The sequence below is a fragment of the Coenobita brevimanus genome, chromosome 30 (genome assembly GCF_032717465.1).
Source record: "Coenobita brevimanus isolate Jiangsu-jjx chromosome 30, ASM3271746v2, whole genome shotgun sequence".
Lineage (NCBI taxonomy): Eukaryota > Metazoa > Arthropoda > Malacostraca > Decapoda > Coenobitidae > Coenobita > Coenobita brevimanus.
Window position 1 is genome coordinate 43,193,086 of NC_136983.1, and position 22,200 is coordinate 43,215,285.

Below are 22,200 nucleotides of genomic sequence, written 5' to 3' on the forward strand. Positions count from 1 at the left end.
GTGTTCTTTAGGGATTTATTTTAAGGATTTATTTTAGGGATTTTTGGGGTATATTCTTTAGGGATTTATAAAAAGAAGTGTATTTCGATGCGATATTGAGCGACGAAAATAATGCGTGGAAGAAAGAAGTGAGTTTTGGCCAGATGGAAGTGAGCTTTTGGCCTAATGGAAGTGAGCTTTTGGCCAGATGGAAGTGAGCTTTTGGCCTAATGGAAGTGAGCTTTTGGCCAGATGGAAATGAAATGAGTGTCAGACAAGTGTGATACCTGTTGGCACGTGACACGCCGTGAACATCGTGCCCTCCGGGTTAATGTTCCGCTTGACACCACCGCCAGCAGGTGAGGGGGAAGACGCTGACTCCCTCACCACACTACCACCACCACCACACACCACCATCACCATCATCACCACTACACACTACCACCACTTACACCAGCATTACTACACACTACCACACACCACCGACACCAGCACCACTACACATTACCACACACCACCATCACACATCCATACACCACCACCACCACCACATCCCACTCTCATCATTCTCTCTCTACGTTCTGAATGTGTTGGAGTTGTCCCTCTCATGTCGGGGTTCACCATTCCGCTATAGTGATGTATTTTAGATGCGGGAGCGTCTGTAGGAGCGGCCCGGTCAGTAATACACAACCTAAAGATTCTCGCAAGCAGTGTTTCATTTGAGTGAAGCCTCGTATGATGCTTCACTTCAGCGAAACCTCATGTAATCCCGCATTTATGTGTTTCTTCAGCGTCTGTCTGTCACTACACGAATTTGTTTAACGTCGGAAGGATCTAGAGCTGCGGATGGGTTAGTGAAAGCAATATGCACTTCCTCTGGTTCGAATTATTGCCTCTGGGTGAAACAGTGTCGTCTGAAAAGGAAAAGTTGAGTGACACCGTACTCTTCTCCATCCACGTCCTGCATCACTACACACCGCTTCACACACACACTCTCTCTCTCTCTCTCTCTCTCTCTCTCTCTCTCTCACCCACGGCCCTTTCTCACGCCCATCCTGACCTTAACTCATCTCGTCCCCCTTCCGTTTCTCTCTCTCTCTCTCTCTCTCTCTCTCTCTCAGCAGGTGTTGCGTCACGGTATCGCTCCCAGAAAAAGGAGAGAGAGAGAGAGAGAGAGAGAGAGAGAGAGGAGTATGTGTGTTAATGACAAGGATGATGATATATGTGTGCATGTACAAGTGTGTGTGGGATAATTATGGTTCACACACACACACACACACACACACACACACAGCGAAATATATTGACACGTGTACCATATCCCCTTTCGATTTATATCACTCAGACGAAGAATTTTGGCGAATACCTGACGTTTTGAATTACCTGAGCGAAATGTTTAGACATGAGCGAAATATTTAGATGAGCGAAATAAACGAGCGAAATATTCAGACATGAGCGAAATATTCAGACATGAGCAAAATACTTAGATGAACGAAATATTTAGACGAGCGAAGTATTTAGACGAGCGAAGTATTTAGACATGAGCGAAATGTTTAGACATGAGCGAAGTATTTAGACATGAGCGAAATGTTTAGACATGAGCGAAGTATTTAGACATGAGCGAAATGTTTAGACATGAGCGAAGTATTTAGACATGAGCGAAATGTTTAGACATGAGCGAAGTATTTAGACATGAGCGAAATGTTTAGACATGAGCGAAGTATTTAGACGAGCGAAATGTTTAGACATGAGCGAAGTATTTAGACACAGGTGGCTTAGTTAATGAAAGACGATGTATATTTTTTTTTCCATTGACCTGAACGATATATTTTGGTATGTGTTAAATATTAGATTATTTTTAGAAGCGAAATATTTTGGTTTTCGTATTTGTTCGTTCGGTCTAGATTTTTTTCGTTTTCATTCTCTCTCTCTCTCTCTCTCACCCGGGCAGTTGAAATGTTATGGGGTTAAATGCCTGGAGAGAGAGAGAGAGAGAGAGAGAGGTGCATGATAAGATTACTTGCTCTTTTCTACACACACACACACACACACACACACACACACACACACACACACACACACGAGCAGGAAATAAGAGGGGGAGGGGAGGAGGGGGTCACTGCCAAGGACAAAACCCACGGGAAACTCTCTCTCTCTCTCTCTCTCTCTCTCTCTCTCTCTCTCTCTCTCTCTCTCTCTCTCTCTCTCATTTTTTCAGTTTTTCTCCCATCACTTCATTCATCTCACTTTTCCTCAGTCTTCCCTCTTCCTTCTTCTTCTTCTTCTTCTTCTTCTTCCTCTTTCTTCTTCTTCTTCTTCTTCCTCTTTCTTCTTCTTCTTCTTCTTCCTCTTTCTTCTTCTTCTTCTTCTTCTTATCCTTTACTCCAGCCAACCGTAGAGAGAGAGAGAGAGAGAGAGAGGACAGACTCTTAATCCTCCCTCCCAGTCTTCATTTCTTTACCTCCCTCTTTATCAACAGAGAGAGAGAGAGAGAGAGAGAGAGAGTTTTGCTCGGCTTAGTCTTTTATTTTGTCATGTCTTGTGTTCTTTGTCTTTTCTCTCCTTTCTCCATCTCTTCTTTTATCATCATCATATCATCATCATCATCATCATCATTCTCCCCGTCAGCCTCCTCCCCCTCCTCCTCTTTGTCATCGTCATCATCGTCATCATCATCATCATCGTCTCCTCCTCCTCCCGATCATCGTCGTCGTCGTCGTCGTCGTCCTCCTCCTCCTCCTCCTCCTCCTCCTCCTCCTCCTCCTCTCCTCCTCCTCCTCCTCCTCCTCCTCCTCCTCCTCCTCCTCTGCAGCCAACCGCGAAGCCTTTTAGCTAAACACCGTAAAATCTCTTCCTAAGCGATTTATTTTGTCATACATTTTACCGCCCTCATCTGTGTGGCATAGATCCTTCCAGTGTCGCCATGTTCTGCAAAAATAGCGTACAAAGGATGTTAACCAGCCATATCCAGAAATAAATCACTAAGGAAGAGGTGTTAGGGAGAAAGTCAGGATAGGGCCTTGTGATGGGCGCTAAGCATGACTGATGACGCTTTGAATGTGTGTGTGTGTGTGTGAGAGAGAGAGAGAGAGAGAGACTGACTAAAGTGCTGGACACATTCGAAATTCCCTCCTTTCCTGATAAATTTGAAGATAAAGCCAAAATGAAGGGTCGATCATTTTGAGGTATCTGAATACATAGACCTCCATCCTTCCCTCACTTCTCTCCATCCTCTTTCCCTCCTCCTTAAATAGTAGTAGTAGTAGTAGTAGTAGTAGTAGTAGTAGTAGTAATTGGTCCAGAGATTAGTAGTATTAGAGGACGGGAAGGTTTAGTAGTGAGGATAGTAATGGTGAGGAAATTTGAAGTGAATATTTGATACTGTTTTCTGTCTCTTCTTTTCGAGGGTATTATCTCGCCACCTCCAGGCGTAATGAGAGAGAGAGGGAGAGGGAGGGAGAGAGAGAGGGAGGGAGGGAGGGAGGGGGAGAGGCAGGAAAGAGGATAAGAGAGGAAGGAAGGAAGGAAGGAAATATGAAAGAGTGATATGGAAGGAGAGAAGAAGCCGGAGAATAGAGAGAGGGAGAGAGAGAGAGAGAGAGATAAAAATGAGTGTGTACAGGTTAATGTAGGCTGAATCTAAACCCTCCCTCTCGAAAAACCTCAGGGAGCTTAAGGAAATCGTCTTCAGGTAGCTAAATCAAGGTGGAAATTGACACCAGGTTAATTGGGTCTATGGATTACCTGGAGAAATTAGACTGGGAGGATTAAGGAAGGAGTTTGTATAGTTGTGAGTAAAAGATGGAAGAGGAGCATAAGACAGTATGGATCAGTTGGATCAAGGATTGTGTGGGTAAAGTTGAAAGTTGGAATACAAATGTGGGCGATTGTGTGTGTGTATGCACCAACGCAAGATCGTGCTAGAAGAGTGAGAGAAGAGTTCTGGACAAATGTAGAAGTGTGCATGGAAAAGTTTGGAAGGAATGAGAGAGTGTTTTTGATTGGTGATATGAATGGTAAAGTTGGGAATGTGAAGGTGGATGGAATAGTTGGTGAGTGGGGTGTGCCTGCTGAGATAGATGAGAATGGCAGTGCGTTAGTGGACATTTGTGCTGGGAGGGGGTTGGTGATAGCCAATACCCTCTTCAGGCATAAAAGGATCCACAGGTATACATGGCGAGTAATGAGAAGGGTGGGTGGTGAACTGAATGAAAGGAAGGCAATGATTGATTATATGTGTGTCGATGAAAGGATGCGAAGATGTATATTGGATGCAAGAGTTTATAGAGGTTGGGGGAGTGGACTTTCTGACCACTACTTGGTGGTGGCCAGAATTAGAATGCAAGTAAGATGGAGGAACAGAAGAAGGGAAAGACAAGAGGAAGGAGTAGTTGCAAGGAGAGTGGAAAGGTTACAAGAGGATGAGAAAAAGGCAGAGTATAAGAGAGAAGTGGAGGAACGATTGGGCAAATATGAATTGGAGCAGATGGGGGACGTGGAAGGTGTGTGTAGAATATTTACAGAAGAAATATGTGCAGCATGTGATGTGGTGTGTGGAAGGAAGAGAAGACGGAGGGGGGTGCAAGGAACAGCGTGGTGGACTGAAGAGGTGAAACAGGCTGTGGCACAAAAGAAGAAAGCATACAATGAATGGATGAGGAATAGGGGCGTGGAAGAGGTTGAGAGGCGGAAGAGAGAGTTATATGTAGAAAGAAAGAGAGAGGTGAAAAGATTAGTAAGAGAGAGTAAGAAGAGAGTGGATGAGGAATTTGGAAGGAATTTGAGTGTAAAGTGGAGGGACTGTAAGAAAATGTTCTGGAGAGAGGTGAAAAGAGTAAGACAGGGTGGAAGTGAAGTTAGCAGGGAAGTGAAAGATAAAAATGGTAGATTACTAGTGGAGAAGGGAGAAAAAGTGAGCAGATGGAGAGAACACTTTAAGGAATTGTTGAACGTGGAGGATGGAAGTAATGCGAGTATAAGTGGCTGGGGAATGGCTGGGAGAAGGAGGGAGGTGAGAAGACAGGAAGAAATCAGTAGGATAGAAGTTGTGGAAGCAATGAAGAAAGTTAAATCAGGGAAAGCCCCAGGAATTGATGGAGTGTGTGGTGAAATGCTGAAGCATGGGGGAGAGATAGTAGTAGAATGGATGTGGAAGATGTGCAGATTGGCCTGGGAGGAAGGTAGAGTCCCGGAGGATTGGAAGTCAGGTATAATTATTCCCTTGTACAAAGGAAAAGGGGAAAAAGAAGTGTGTGGTAATCATAGGGGCATTTGTCTTCTTAGTATAATAGGAAAAGTGTATGGTAGGATACTTATTGACAGAGTTAGAGAAAGAACAGAGGAATTAGTTGGAGAAGAACAGGGAGGCTTTAGGAAGGGAAGAGGTTGTGTAGATCAGATATTCATTCTCAGATCTTTAGTGGAAAAGTTTCTAGAGAAGGGAAAGAAGTTGTATGCGGCTTTCATGGATTTGGAGAAAGCATATGACAGGGTGGATAGACTAGGATTGTGGAAAGTGTTAAGAATATATGGAGTAGATGGGAAGTTGTTGAATGCTGTGAAGAGTATGTACGATGGTGCGAAGGCTGCAGTGCGTGTGGATGGTGAACTAAGTGAATTTTTCTCTTTGAAAGTTGGGTTGAAACAGGGATGTGTCATGTCTCCATGGTTGTTCAATCTGTACATGGATGGGGTAATAAAAGAGGAACAAGGTAGGGTAGTGGATGTTGGAGTGGCCCTGGTGAGAGAGAATAGTGTTTGGAAACTCCCTGTGCTGTTGTTTGCAGATGATACTGTGTTGTTGAGTGAAGATGAAGGGGAGCTGCAAGGCTTGGTGGATGAGTTTGGGAGAGTGTGTAAGAAACGGAATCTAAAGGTGAATGTAGGGAAGAGTAAAGTGATGGTCTTTGAGAGAGGTGAAGTCAGTGAATGTACAGCGAGGTTGGATGGTGAGGAATTGGAAAATGTGAGTACGTTTAAGTACTTGGGTAGTGTGATGAGTAAGGATGGAAGTTTGGAGGGTGAAGTGCTTGAAAGGGTACAGCAGGGAAGAAAGGTTGCTGGTTCTTTGAAAGCAGTGATAAGAAACAGGGAAGTGAGCATGGAAGTGAAAAAGTTACTACATGACAGTATTGTGATACCAACTCTAACGTACGGAAGTGAAGCTTGGACGTTGTTGGAAGGACACAAGTCAAGAGTGAGAGCAGTGGAAATGAGTTATTTAAGAGGAGCCTGTGGAGTCACATGGAGAGACAGGCTGACGAATGAGGATATAAAGGAGCGTTGTGGTGTTGATGTGGATGTGATAGGAAGCGTTATAAGGAACATACTGAGGTGGTTTGGCCATGTGGAGAGGATGGAGGGTGAAAGACTGACGAAGAGAGTGTATGTGAGTGAGGTGGAGGGGGAAAGAGGGAGGGGGAGGCCGAGGATGAGATGGAGGGATGGGGTGGAGAGGTATATGAGAGAGGGGGGTGTGAGTTGGGAGCAGGGCAGTGAAATGGCGGGGGACAGGGTGACTTGGAGGCGATTTGTTTGTGGCCACCCCAAACGGGATTGAGGCGTCTGGCAATAGATAGATAGATAGATAGATAGGATTAAGGATGGCAGTGGTCAGCGGATTTATAGGGAGGGATTAGGAACGGATTAAATTGCTTCGTTTTTTCATCGTTGTTTGTTGTAGCTGGATTAATATTTCTCCTCTCTCTCTCTCTCTCTCTCTCTCTCTCTCTCTCTCTCTCTCTCTTGTAATGGAGCACGGAAGAAATAAAATAGCAGGGAAGTTGAGAAGGAAAAGAAGGAGGAAGGAAGAGGGAAGAGGGAAAGACGAAAGAGGAGGAGGAGGAAGGAAGAGAGAAATAAGGAAGAGGGAAGAGGGAAAGAAGGAGGAGGAGGAGGAGGAGGAAGGAAGAGAAAAATAAGGAAGAGGAAGAGTCGTGGGGGATAGGAGAGAATGAAGACGAATAGAAGGTACAGGAAGAGAAGTAGTGTGGAAAAGAGGAAGAGGAGGAGGAAGAGGAAGAGGAGTCGTGCAGTACAGAAGCCAGAGGTCAGCCTTTATGCCTGGCTTCGAACTCAAGACCTGTCATTAACGCTGCTACCTGCCTTACCACCGCGTCACCACCCCGCCAGTACTGAGAGAGAGAGAGAGAAGTGACTGGACTGGAGAAAACTACTTCAATTCGAGTACCTATTTGTTGGTCTCGATCATTCCAAGTTTGTTTAGTTCCTGTGTGTACGCCGCATTTACGTCTCTTCTTCCAGTGGGGGTGCCATAGAAAGCTCCACATCACCCCGTTATATGGTTACCACCCAGCGTTGTAAATGGTTTCTTGGGCTACATGAAACCATTAGGCTTGTCACTCGTACAGAACTACCTGAAGTAAAACGAAGAGTAGTAAGAAGAGGCAGAGGGGAAATGAAGAAGTAGGAAGAGAAGAGGGTAGACACAGAAACAGACTGATAAATGCGGTGGAAGAAGTAGGCAGCACTACATCAAGTGAGTGGATGATAGTCTCCACCACCTACGAAAGCGGTTAATATGAGTAGAATATTATAACGCCTTTACTTTAACCTAACAAAGATCCCTAACCTCTTTTAGCTCGGTTAATGGCCAGGTGTAGTCAGACTGGAGGGTTGATTTTGACCAGTAACCAAGGAGACTCATTCTTGTCACAAAGGCTCATGGAACATAATGCAATCACAGCTTAATTTCCAAGTAATAGGAGTGGCCCAGTTCCGTCAAATGAAAACAAATTTTAGTATGTAAGTGTGATTCATCCTTATAACGTAGACATCGTTGGAGGCCTTTTTATCTGGGCTACCCCTCACAGGATGCGGCGTCAGGGAGTTGTTAAATTGACCGTTTTGGTAGATGAAGTGAGTGGATGGTGAGACGAGGATGAGGATGAGTGAGTTACTGAAAATGCGTGAGTGAGTGAGGTTGCGAGAGAGAGAGAGAGAGAGAGAGAGAGAGAGAGAGAGAGAGAGAGAGAGAGAGAGAGAGAGAAATGAGTGAGGATGACGTGAAAGTGAGGGTAAGAAGATGAGAGCGAGGAGTGTAGCTACGTATGGAGAGAGCAGGAGAGTGAGGATGAGGTGAGAGTATATCAGTATGAGTGAGGATGAGGGAGAGGGAAGGCATGAGCGAAGGTGAGTATGAAGAGTGAGAAAAGCGATAGGAAGGTGAGTATGAGTAGTGAAGGTGAAGGAAGGTGAGTGAGAAATGCGAGGTGGGGGTCAGGGTGGGCACTAGGGAGGGGGTTGTGAGGTGTGTGTGTGTGTGTGTGTGTGTGTGTGAGAGAGAGAGAGAGAGAGAGACTAAAAGGGCATCTCGAAAAACTCAAACATTACTACATTGATATCCATGAGAGACTATCATTGTACACAGCCGCCCTCTCTTTCCACTTTGATTAGTGAGTGAGTGAGTGAGGTAGGTAAGACATAGGTAGATAGTTGAGTGAGTGAGTAAGGTAGGCAAGGCATAGGTAGATAGTTGAGTGAGTGAGTGAGTGGGGTAGGCAAGACATAGGTAGATAGTTGAGTGAGTGAGGTAGGTAAGGCATAGGTAGATAGTTGAGTGAGTGAGGTAGGTAAGACATAGGTAGATAGTTGAGTGAGTGAGGTAGGTAAGGCATAGGTAGATAGTTGAGTGAGTGAGGTAGGTAAGACATAGGTAGGCAGTTGAGTGAGTGAGTAAGGTAAGGCATAGGTAGATAGTTGAGTGACTGAGGTAGGCAAGACATAGGTAGAGAGTTGAGTGAGGTAGGCAAGACATAGGTAGATAGTTGAGTGAGTGAGTGAGTGAAGTAGGCAAGACATAGGTAGATAGTTGAGTGAGTGAGTGAGTGAAGTAGGCAAGACATAGGTAGATAGTTGATCGAGTGAGTGAGGTAGGCAAGACATAGGTAGATAGTTGAGTGAGTGAGTGAGGTAGGCAAGACATAGGTAGATAGTTGAGTGAGAGTGAGGCAGGCAAGACATAGGTAGATAGTTGAGTGAGTGAGTGAAGTAGGCAAGACATAGGTAGACAGTTGAGTGAGTGAGTGAGGTAGGCAAGGCATAGGTAGATAGTTGAGTGAGTGAGGTAGGTAAGGCATAGGTAGATAGTTGAGTGAGTGAGTGAGGTAGGTAAGACATAGGTAGATAGTTGAGTGAGTGAGTGAGGTAGGTAAGGCATAGGTAGATAGTTGAGTGAGTGAGTGAGGTAGGTAAGACATAGGTAGATAGTTGAGTGAGTGAGTGAGGTAGGTAAGACATAGGTAGATAGTTGAGTGAGTGAGTTGGGGGAGGGGTGCGTGGGACAGGTTCCGGAGTGAAAGGTGAAAAATGATCCTTTGATGCTTTTGCGTTACCAATACCGGAACATTAGTGGCGGTATTTGTGTGTGTGTGTGTGTGTGTGTGAGAGAGAGAGAGAGAGAGAGAGAGAGAAGCCTTACAATTACTGATAGACTAAGAATAATGAGCATTGGTGATTGAGCTTGCTGAGAATTGATGATGGAGGGTGTTGAGAATGATGATGATGATAGGATTTTGAGAATGATGATGATAGGATGTTGAGAATGATGATGATGGGATGTTGAGAATGATGATGATGGGATGTTGAGAATGATGATGATGGGATGTTGAGAATGATGATGATAGATGATGTTGAGAATGATGATGATAGGATGTTGAGAATGATGATGATGGGATGTTGAGAATGATGATGATGATAGAGGATGTTGAGAATGATGATGATGAGATGTTGAGAATGATGATGATGAGATGTTGAGAATGATGATGATAGATGATGTTGAGAATGATGATGATAGGATGTTGAGAATGATGATGATGGGATGTTGAGAATGATGATGATGATGAGATGTTGAGAATGATGATGATATGTTGAGAATAATGATGACAGGATGTTGAGAATGATGATGGTAGCGATGGTGGTGATGATGATGATGGTGATGGTGATGATTATGATGATGATAGTGATGTGGAAAATGTGATGCTGTGAAGGACCAGATTGTAGTGTTGATGGTGATGGTGGAAGGTGACTTGTTATTAATGTCAGATGATGATGGGAGGTGATGATGGTAATGATGGGGTGTGTAGTGGGGGACAGGTAGGGTGTTTGGGGGGGGGAGGGTGTAGAGAATGGGGAGGGAACGGAATGTAGTGAAGGGGAGTTAACATCATCATCACCATCATCATCATCATCATCACATCATCATCATCATCATCACATCATCATCATCATCATCATCTTTGTTACTGTCATCATCATCATCATTATCATCATCATCATCACCTTTATCTTCATTATCCTCATCATCATCATCACATTATCATTACCATCATCACCACCACCGTCTTTCATCATCATTTTATTTTTTATTTTTTTGTCATTACACCACAGTATTACCTTGATTTCTCTCTCTCTCTCTCTCTCTCTCTCTCTCTCTCAAGAAAAGAGAATATCGACCACTTCAGTACGAGGACCTTTGTTTCAATATTACTGCCACTCGAGAAATTTTCCAAACTCCTAGCAGCTCAGGTGATGGCCAGGTGTAGTCAGATTGGACGATTGATTTGACTAGTAACCAAGGAGATGGCAAGAATCTAACCCTTCCATCTTTTTTTCACAGGTGAGTAGAGGAAGGAAAAACAAATTAAATAAAAAAATCAGTGAAGGAGTTTGTAATAAAAGTGAAAATGATAAGGAGGTGATACTGAGATTAAGATGTAGATGAGAAGTGACCTAAGTAAGGAATTTAATCTAGAGACTGTGGTATAAGTTTGTGTGTGTGTGGGTGTGGGTGTTTCAGCCTGAGAGGGAAAATCATCGACTGAGAAAAAGAAAGTGGCAGAGTGTGATTTTGTGTGTGAGTGTGTGTGTGTTGCAATGCCTGATAAACAGCATCAGGTGAGATTAAAGAAAGTTGTAATTTGCGTCATAAGCAGGGCATTTTCTCCATCTCGTGGCCACTAGACGGAAAAAGTGAAAGTTGTGTGTGTGTGTGTGTGTGTGTGTGTGTGTGTGTGTGTGTGTGTGTGTGTGTGTGTGTGTGTGGCAGTGGACCGCGACAGAGAGGAACTTTGTGGTAATGTATATGGTCACGGAACCTTGCACGTAGTTAAGGTAATGGTGGACGATTCGAATATTTTGGTGGCAGGTATTGTGGTCAGGAGTCCTTAAGTCCACTCGGAGACACTGTACGCATGTGTGCAGAACAGAGTGGATGTCCAGGATCAGCGCTTCCCATCACACGGCGTCCAGTGCCACCTTCTTCTTTATCGAATTTACACACAGTTGGTCTCTCCCTAGCAGTCGACGTGCCTATCACCAACAGTGGACGTGAACCAGCTGATGACTTGCAGTGGGCATTGCAGTCCTCACCCTGCAAGAGCAAGAGGCCTCTGCAGGAAGACAGAGGAGGAGTTCAAGATGGCAAGACACACCACCTTGTTTTGTTATACACTTTATGCTCAAGTTTGTGGCCACTGACTGTGTATAACTATGCGTTGCCGAAGGAGGGGTGTAGCAAGACCCACCACCTCTGTTTTTGCTCTCTGTACTCTCAGCCACAGCCAGGGATACTCTCTGTAGAGAATTAGGGGACTATGGAGTTTTGGACGGTGACGGTGAGCGTAGACGTCCAAGAATGAGTCTGGGGGCATTCCGCGCTTGGCTTTCCACGACACGGGAGCAGCAGTAAATTTGGATGTCCACGGCAGATTTGGACATCCGTGGCAAGTTTGATGTCCACGGCAGATTTGGACATCCACGGCAAGTTTGGACATCCACGGGTCCCCATCGGATAGTGGCTTTATAGTGGCTGAGGCGGAAGGTGGATTGCCCTGAGATCATCCCAACTCACACAGGTCAAGGCAGGTCAGAGGATGGAAGGAAGAATTGTACACACAAAAAACAATTTCAGTACAGTATGTTTAAGTGTTCCAGTTTGACCATTTCATTAACCTCATTGTCGACTCACCATGAATATGTAAAAAATTGGGCATTTTTCCCTAATAAACGCTGTGCTCACATAAAAACAATTATTATTATTATTATTATTATTATTAAAACAGACTAGAAAGCTTCAACATAGGACATTTTGTACTTGAACACCTTATTATATCACAGGTAAGGGACACTAATTTAACATGGAGCGACGGGCCAACGATGACTCCAGATTTTCAGTTGTATACGAGGAAGTAAGGCCTGGAAATCTCATGGAAGTTAGCCCTGGAAAGTGAGTTAGGTCCTGGAAATTTTAAGACTCCAGTGTGATAGTCTTACGGCCTGCCAAACCCCTTCTGGAAGTCTTAAAGTCATGGATGTGGAGATGGACACGCAGGACCTGTTTCGTTCATGTCTCATACACATGTGGATTTCTCTCTCTCTCTCTCTCTCTCTCTCTCTCTCTCTCTCTCTCTCTCTCTCTCTCTCTCTCTCTCTTTCTCTCTCTCTCTCTCTAAAACTCCGCGACGTGCCATAAGGGTCATTTTTGGCCCAGGTGTCATAGACAATGCGACCTTAACAACAGGAGGCCAATTATCTCGTTCACTCACTCGTAGTACCGCACTTTAGCCCTTACTCTCTCTCTCTCTCTCTCTGCACCTGTCTTGGCTCTCTCTCTCTCACTCCTTTAATCATTCTCTCTCTCTCTCTCTCTCTCTCTCTCTCTCTCTCTCTCTCTCTCTCGTTCCTTTCTCTTCCCTTTCCCTCACTTTCCTGTAATCATTTCCTTTCTCTCCCCCTCCCCTCCCCTCCCCTCAATCTTGTCCCGGCCATGGTCCCGGCTCACCTCCTCCCTTTGTCTAATCCCTGGTTTTACTTTTTCCTTGTTTTCCTTCCTTGTGTCACCATTGTCTTGTCATCTTGTCTTTCTCACCTTTCTATGTTTTCTTTGTTTTCGTGTTTTTGCAGCATGTCATACTCCTTCGCTGTGTTTTTCTTTCTCTCTCTCTCTCGCTCTCTCCCTCTCTCTCTCTCTCTCTCATTCTTTTTCATATTTTTACTGATTATTATAATTATTATTATTATTATTATTTCATTGCATGCATATAATTTTTCGTTTCCTTCCCCTCCTCCCCTCCCCTCCCCTCCGCCCTCCCCTCCTCTCCCCCCTCCCCTCCCCTCCCCTCCCCTTCCACATCCCCTCCCCTCCCCTTCCACATCCCTCCCCTCCCCTCCCCTCCCTGCAGTGAGTGTGAGAAGAATGTAGATAGAAACAGAGAGAGAGAGAGAGAAATTGGGAGGAAGTAGGGAGAGGGGTAGGGGAGAGAGAGAAAGGGGAGGGAGGTAGGAGAGAAGTCTAAAGAGAGCAGTGGAGGGGAAAAAAGAGGGAGGGGGTAGAGTGGGGGAGGGAGGGGGAGGGGAGGAGAGAGGGAGGGAAGGAATAATGGAAGCTGTTGAGAGAGAGAGAGAGGAGGGGGGAAGGGGAATGGGTATTTGGAAAGGTGAGAGGAAGGAGAAAGGAAGAGAGGGAGAGGGAGAGAGAGAGAGGAGGGGGGAAGGGGAATAGGTATTTGGAAAGGTGAGAGGAGGAGAAAGAAAGAGAGAGGGAGAGAGAGAGGGTGATGGCTCTCCCAGGGAACGGTTCACTGCTGTCCCTTTGTCTACTATCTTTTTTTTTTTTTTTTCCTTTCCTGGGGCTCCTTCAGGGGGAGGGGGGGTTCACACGCCCTTGATGCGCCCCTCCCTTCCTCCTTTCTTCCCTCCCCCCTCCCTCCCTCCTCCACTCCCTCCCTCCTCCTTTTCTTCTTTCTCTCCCTCCCTCCCATTTTCTTTCCCCTTCGTTGTATTCTGTCTTCCTTCCTTCCTACCTTCTTTCTTTCCTCCCTTTCTACCTCCTTTCTTCCCTTTTCTCTCCATTCCTCCGTGTTGTTTTTCTTCCATCAGTCTTTCTCTCCCTCCTTCCTTCCTTCCTTTCCTCTCTTCCTTTCTTTCCTTTCTTTCTTCCTGCCTTCTTTCCTTCCTTTCTTTCCTTCCTCCCTTTCTTTCCTTCATTCCTTCCTTCCTTTTTACCTTCCTCCCTTCCTTCCTTCCTCCCTTTCTTTCCTTCCTCCTTTTCTTTCCTTCCTTCTTTCCTTCCTCCCTTCTTTCCTTCTTTCCATCCTTTCATCCTTCCTTCCTTCTTTCCTCCCTTTCTTTCCTTCCTTCCTTCTTACCTTCCTCCCTTTCCTGCTTTCCTTCCTTCCTTCTTTCCTTCCTCCCTTTCTTTCCTTCCGTCCTTCCTTCCTCCCTTTCCTTCCTTCTTTCCTTCCTTCCTTCCTTCCTTCCATTTCCTTCGTGTCATTTCTTTTATTTTTTTCTTTCTTTGAGGACACACAAAATCAGACGATGTGAAAATCATCTATCAAACCTTATCATTGTTTATCTATCTGTTTATCTAGTTATCTATCTACTTTTTCCTTCCTGCTGTTCCATTTTCTTGTCATCATTTTTTTATGCAAGAAAGAAGGAACCCAAGGCCAGGAACCTACAAAATTAATCCCCCCAAGAAAAAATCAAAACAAGATACCTCAGCTTTAGATGTTTTTTGACTCATTTTTTTTCATTTTTCTCCCGTTCCGTCCTTAATTTTTTTCTATACATTTTTTAATTTTCATTCTAATTTTTTTCATTTTTTTTCATTTTTTCATTTTTTCATTTTTCCATTTTTTCATTTTTTCATTTTTCCATTTTTTCATTTTTCCATTTTTTCATTTTTCCATTTTTTCATTTTTTCATTTTTCCATTTTTTCATTTTTCCATTTTTTCATTTTTTCATTTTTTCATTTTTTTCATTTTTTCATTTTTCCATTTTTCCATTTTTTCATTTTGTCATTTTTTCATTTTTCCATTTTTCCATTTTTTTCATTTTTTCATTTTTCCATTTATTCATTTTTCGTTATTTTTTCATTTTTTGTTTTTCATTTTTCATTTTTTTAATTTTCCTCCGTACTGTCCTTTCATTTTTCTCGGTACCGTCTTTTCATTTTCTCATTTCCTTTTTTTTTTTTTTTTTTTTTCTCTGTACCGTCCTTTAATCAGTTTTTTTCCACCGTATCGTTGTCTCATTTTTCATTTTTTTTCAGTTTTTTCCACAGTATCGTCCTTTCATTTTTGTTTATTTTTTAATTTTCATTTTTTTCATAGTTTTCAATTTTTTTTTCGTCCAACCATCCTTTCATTTTTTCATTTTTTCATTTTTTTTCTTTGCCATCCTTTCATTCTTTCATTTTTTCATTTTTTTTTCTCTACCATCCTTTCATTCTTTCATTTTTTTCATTTTCATTTGTTCATTTCTCTGCACCGTCATTTCAGTTTTTTCAGTTTTTTCCGCAGTACAATTCTCTCATTTTTTCATTTTCATTTTTTCCACAGTACAGTTTCACTTTTTCATTTTTTCCCCCGTACCGTCCTTTCATTTTTATTTCTTATTTTTTCAAAAATCATTTTTTCATTGTTTTCAATTTTTTTTCCTCCGTGTCCTTTCATTTTTTTCATTTTTTTTTCATTGTTTTCGTTTTTTTTTTCGTCCGTGTCGTCCTTTCATTTTTTTCATTTTTTTCGATTTTTTTCTCTGCCATACTTTCATTTTTTCATTTTTTTCGATTTTTTTCTCTGCCATACTTTCATTTTTTTCATTTTTTTCGATTTTTTTCTCTGCCATACTTTCATTTTTTCATTTTTTTCGATTTTTTTCTCTACCATACTTTCATTTTTTCATTTTTTTCGATTTTTTTCTCTACCATACTTTCATTTTTTCATTTTTTTCGATTTTTTTCTCTACCATACTTTCATTTTTTCATTTTTTTCGATTTTTTTCTCTGCCATACTTTCATTTTTTCATTTTTTCTTTTTATTTTTTTCTCCCATCCTTTCATTTTTTCTGCGCCATCCTTTCATTTTTTTTTTTTTTTCATTTTTTTCGATTTTTTCTCTGTACCGTTGATTAATTTTTTCATTTTTTGTGGGTACTGTTCTTTCATTTTTTCATTTTCATTTTTTCTCTTGCAGGTGACGAGATTTTGGCGGTGAATGGGGAGTCGCTGGCCGGCCTGAGTCACGCTGAGGCCATCCAGGTGTTTAAGTCAATTAGGGCGGGAAAGGTGATCATGCACATTGGCCGACGATGTAGCTCCAGGTGAGTGAGAGAGGGAGTGAGCGAGTGAGAGGGAGTGAGAGAGAGAGGGAGAGAGAGAGAGAGTTGAAGCTATCCAGGTGTTTACGTCAATTAGGGCAGGAAAGGTGAATATGCATATTGGGCGGCGATCTAGCTCCAGGTGAGTGAGAGAGGGAGTCGGCGAGTGAGAGGGAGGTTAGAGAGAGAGAGTGGGAGGGAGAGTTAGTGAGAGAGAGAGAGGAGAGATAGACAGACAGACAGACAGACAGGGAGAGAGATAGCAGCAGAGATAGAGACAGACAGACAGAGAGGAACAGGGATAGGGCTAGAGACAGACAAGGAGAGAGAGAGAGAGAGAGAGAGAAAGCTGAGACATCTAGGTGTTTAAATCTCCATTGAAGTTTTATAGTGAGAGAATTAGAGAAAGTGAGAGAGAGGATGGGAAGGATGGACGGGGGGGGGGAAGGATAGATGGGAGAGAGCGAGGGAAGGGGGAGAGAGGGAGGGGAAGAGGGAGGATGAGAGATAAAATTAGTACTGTTACAGATACGTGAGTGAGGAAAAGTGAATGAAGGAAAGAGGGGGTGAAGGAGCATGAGAGGGAGAGGGAGGAAGAGAGAGAGAGGGAGGGAAGGTGGGGGGATAGAAGAGGGAGGGAAGGAGGGATGATATAAGGAGGAAAGGAGAGAGGGAGGGAAGATGGGAGATAAAATACTGTTACAGACAAACTCTTTCCTGTTTCGCCTCCACAACACAAACCATATATGCCAATAATATTCTCTTCTTTGCCCTCTCGCTTAGCCTGACGTCTTCTTTGATTTATTTATTTATTTATTTGTGTATTTACTTATTTATTTATTTAATTATTTATTTTTACCTCATGTACACGATTATATTAAATTTATGAAAAACCTTATAAACTGGAAGAATTAATGCGACTCCTATAATTTGTCTATCTATCTATTGCCAGACGCCTTAATCCCGTAAGGGGTGGCCACAAACAAATCGCCTCCATGTCGCCCTGTCCCCCGCCATTTCACTGCCCTGCTCCCAGCTCACACACACCCTCTCTCATATACCTCTCCACTCCATCCCCCATCGCATCCTTGGCCTCCCCCCGCCCTCTCCCCCCCTCCACCTCACTCACATACACTCTCCTCGTCAGTCTCTCACTCTCCATCCTCTCCACATGGCCAAACCACCTCAGTGTCGTTAGAAAGGTTAATGAGTTGTTAGTAAGTGTCAAAAACGGGAAAGTATTGGTAACATTTCGAGTAACCAAAGGGAAAGTGAAGAAAGCTCCTTAACACCTCTTCCTTAGCGATTTATTTTTGTGCACGACTGGCTAATTTCCTTTTCTGCTTTGTTTATGCTGAGGTTGGTGATATTAAATTGATTAAAGTGACGCAGCAGAGGACGGCAACGTGTAATAAGCAAACTAAATCGCTTAGGAGGAGGTGCTAGGGAACTTTAGACTCGGGAGGCGGAGACCCAACACGAGGCGGCAATACTGATGAAGCAATGCACTGGGAATATGTAAGGGGGGGGGGGATACGGAAGTTCAAAGCCTGTGTGGACTTAGTAGGCTCCCTGGCACCTGTTTCTTATTAGCTTACCTCTGGCACGTTCAGATTATATGCACGTTATGTATAATGAAGAGAGATTATAACGGGGTGGCCACAAACAAATCGCCTCCACGTCGCCCTGTCCCCCTCCATCTCACTGCCCTCCCCCCCAGTCCACACACCCCTTTCTCACATGTAGTGTGTGTGTGTGTGTGTGTGTGTGTGTATATATATATATATATATATATATATATATATATATATATATATATATATATATATATATATAAATAAGTAGGAACTAAAAAACAAAACGAATATTGAAATTTTGTGTTTAAGTAAAAAATGAAAGTACTAAGGGAGAGGTGTTGGGAGCCTTCTCAGACCAAGGGAAAGCGGCCTCAGGTGAATAAAGATGACAGGAAGACCCAGGTGTCGTTAACCCCGCTGCAGAGGGACGCCTTCACATGGTGGCACTGAGGGGGTAGGGTGGTGGAGCTGCCCGGGTATACAAACGTCCCTCAGTGCCCTCCCTATCCCCCGAAAGGAGTATGGGGGGCTGCGGAATAGGGGTAACTTCAGCCTGCAGTCCACTGGGTTCACGCTTACATGGCCCGGAGGTTGCTACTACTACTACTACTACTACAACAACTACTACTACTACTACAACTACTACTACTACTATTATTATTATTATTATTGTTGTTTTTATATTTACCACTACTACTACTACTACACTACTCCAATTACCACTACTACTACTACAACACTACAAAAACAAGTACAGCAACTACTGGTATTATTATTATTATTATTATTATTATTATTATTATTATTAACCTTACTTCTCACTTCCCCCTACATCACAGTACCACCTCAATGAAAAAAAAATGAAACTTTGCCTAAATATATATTAATAAAAGACTATATTGACTCTTTTCTACTTCTATCTTAGTTTTATATATTTAAAAAATAATCAAAAATATAATTGGTAATAATTCTTTGACTTTTTTTTTCTTTTTCAGATCCTCAAAATCCAAGTCTTGTGATGAGCTGGACAAGATGAATTAAAGGATTTGTGTGTGTGTGTGTGTGTGTGTGTGTGTGTGTGTGTGTGTGTGTGAGAGAGAGAGAGAGAGAGAGAGAGAGAGAGAGAGAGAGAGAGAGAGAAATACAAGCAATACAATTCACCTTCACTTACCCTAAATATATATATACAAAATGAGAGAGAGAGAGAGAGAGAGAGAGAGTGGCTGTAATTCTGTAGCACCACTGTATTCCTGTACCAACCATACTGATAAGCAATAATGTAACAAAATAAACACTTTAAAATGATAATAATAATACTTGAAGACAGGTTGGGGAAATAATGTTTATATCAATATTTTAATTATGATTCGGACGCCATTTTTGTCACCTCTTCAGTCCCATGACGCATTTTTTTTTTTTTTTGCTGGTTTTTAGATGATTTTGTGTCTGTCTGTCTGTCTATCTATCCATCTGTCTGTCTGTCTGTCTGTCTGTCTGTCTCTCTCTCTCTCTCTCTCTCTCTCTCTCTCTCTCTCTCTCTCTAGTTGTCTTTCGTCAGACGCCTTAATCCCACAAGGGGTGGCCACAAACAGATCGCCTCCATGTCATCCTGTCCCCTGCCATTTTATTGCTCTCCCTCCAACTTACCCCCTCTCCCTTTCTCATATACCTCTCCACTCCATCACTCCGCCTCATCCTCGGTCTCCCTCTCCCTCTACCCCGCTTCACCTCACTCACATACACTCTCCAGTTCGAAAAGTCACCCGGAAGAAGAAGAGGTTAATGGTGATCCACACACACACACACACACACACACACACACACACACACACACACACACACACACACACACACACACTGACTCGTACCTTAGCCTGTAAGGGGAGAAGGGACCGCTCCTCACCGCACCGCACCGCACGAGGGTCAACTGCGCAGTGGATTCCAGCGACATCTGCAGCAGGGCCCGACAGCAGAGCCGGTTTACCCCTGCCACATCATAATGAATTGTTAAAAAATCAAAGAATAAAATCGTCTGAAGGCAAAATGAATAAATAAATAAATAAATACAAAACGTCATGGCATTGAAGGGAATAATAATAATGGACTGTTGCTGCCTTAATCACCAAACATTATATTATTATTATTATTATTATTATTATTATTATTATTATCTTTGTGTATATAATGTAATATAGTGTTTGTTATGATACAGTGTAGGGATTTGTACTATACCTTTTAATGTAGTGTAGATTAGCACCCAATGTAGATCAGCCTCTTCAGTACGATGGTTTGTTCCTGAATAACATCGGATAGCGGAAGCAAGACTATCGCTAAACGGAGGTCATAGTAAAGTGGATTAATTTTTATCACTTTGTTAATTATACCTTCCATGTCTATTATTATTATTATTATTATTATTATTATTATTATTATTATTATTATCAACCTAAAGTTAATAAAAGTCACAATGAACTTAATTATTATTAGTATCATCACTATTATTATTATTATTATTAATTATTATTATGATCATGACCATTATTATTATTATTATTATTATTATTATTATTATTTTTATTATTATCATTACCATTATTATTATTATTATTATTGTATTATCATTACCATTATTATTATTATTATTATTATTATTATACTCCCTCAAGCTCTAAAACCATCAGATTGGAGCAAGAATGAAACATGCCATCGTACTGAAGGGGTTAATTAGTTTTCTCACCTGCACACACCTGGTCAATCATGCCTTCCATTTTCTATACCTTTTTATATATATATTTTTACTATATATATTCTAGTCTCTTTTTTATCTTTTTTTTTTTATATCCCTACACCAATAAAATTTTCTTCCTTTTTTGAGTTGTATATTATCCTTAAAATATATTGTAATGTGACGTGTGTTTATCTATCTGTCTATCTATCTATCTATCTGTGTGTGTGTAGATGGATAGATAGACAAATATATCTATCCTTCATTCCCGAGATGTTTTATGATGTGGCTCGTGTTATCTATCTATCTGTCTATCTATCTATCTGTGTGTGTAGATAGGTTGATAGATAGACATAATTATATATCTTGTACTGATAAAATCTATTTCTCTAACTCCCCCCTCTTCCTCCCCACACTTCGCCCCTCCCCTCTTCTTTCCTCCCCCTTCCTCTTTCCTCCCCTTACCCTCTTCTCCTCTCCCCCTCTACCTCTTCCTTTCCCTTCTCAACCATCCACATTCACTCTCTCTCTCTCTCCCCCCAGCCTAATCATACCCCCCCTCCCTTCCATCCTTTCTTTTCCCCTCCTCCCTCCCCCTCCCCTTCCTCCTTTTCCTTCCCTTCCCCTCCCCTCCCTCCCTTCACCCCTCCCTCCCTCCCTCTACCTAGACTCTTTCTATAACACCGGCCATCTGGTGTTTCCTCCTCCCTCCCCCTCCCCTCCCCTCCCCTCCTCCCCCTCCCTCTCTCCCTCCTCTCCCCTCCCTTCTCCCTCCTTTTTTCCTTCCCTCCACCTTCCCTTCTCTCCCTCTTTTCCTTCCTTCTCACCCTTTCTTCATTCACTCTCTCTCTCTCTCTCTCTCTCTCTCTCTCTCTCTCTCTCTCTCTCTCTCACACACACACACACACACACACCGCATTTTATTTCAGGCAACCTAAGATGATGATGATGATGATGATTCTGATGATAATGGTGATGATGATGATGGTGGTGATGATGATGATAATGGTGATGATGATGATGGTAGTGATAATGATGATGGTGATGATGATGGTCTAAATGTTTTATGCAGGCAGGTAAGGAGTTAATTAGTTTGCTTACCTTGATGTAGTTACCAAGCAATTTTAATAAACTCAGGGATTGTGTCTTGCAAGGAAGGAGTGGCTGCCCATCCTCACTCTCCATCTCAAAAAGTCTAAGGTTAAATAAGACGTACAGGAATAATAAAAATAAGAAACAGAACGTCTTTAGGGTGAAGTGTATGTTACCAGGTGTTAATTATCTCCAGATGTAAATTATTCCAGGTGTAAATTATCTCCCAGTAAGAAAGTTTTACTACTTATGGATTAGTGTATCTCTCTCTCTCTCTCTCTCTCTCTCTCTCTCTCACACACACACACACACACAGACACACACACACATGCTCTCTCACACACACACACACAGACACACACACACATGCAGTACTAGTTTATGCATACAACCTTCTCACACATCACTTTCTCCCATACATACATAAGCTTTCTTTCTTTCACACACACACACACACACACACACACACACTACTGCCAAGCGACTGTACTCACCTGTCACCTTCTCATTCCCTATAGTTACCGATATGGCAATAACTCAGATATTCTCAACTCAAATACCGTCAAGATATATTTCTATCATTCTTAGTCCTTCTCAGAATTTCCTCTATACTGTTCAAGAAATTAATCATATTCTTGTCTACTGCTTAGGAGGGTTTCTATGACCCCTTCATTTGTGATATATATTGTGTTTTGTATCGTAGG

The 22,200-nt window shown here is 42.5% G+C and overlaps 1 protein-coding gene across 1 annotated transcript in view; it reads left to right on the top strand.

Moving 5' to 3' along the window:
* The window catches only part of LOC145395189 (uncharacterized), a 44,654-nt gene extending 25,934 nt beyond the window's left edge, over positions 1-18,720 (top strand). Inside the window, exons 6-7 of the mRNA XM_080268878.1 lie at positions 15,979-16,105; positions 18,675-18,720. Coding sequence (XP_080125004.1) covers positions 15,979-16,105; positions 18,675-18,720 — 173 coding nt within the window. The remainder of the gene's footprint in view (positions 1-15,978; positions 16,106-18,674) is intronic.
* The last annotated feature ends 3,480 nt before the right edge of the window (positions 18,721-22,200 follow it).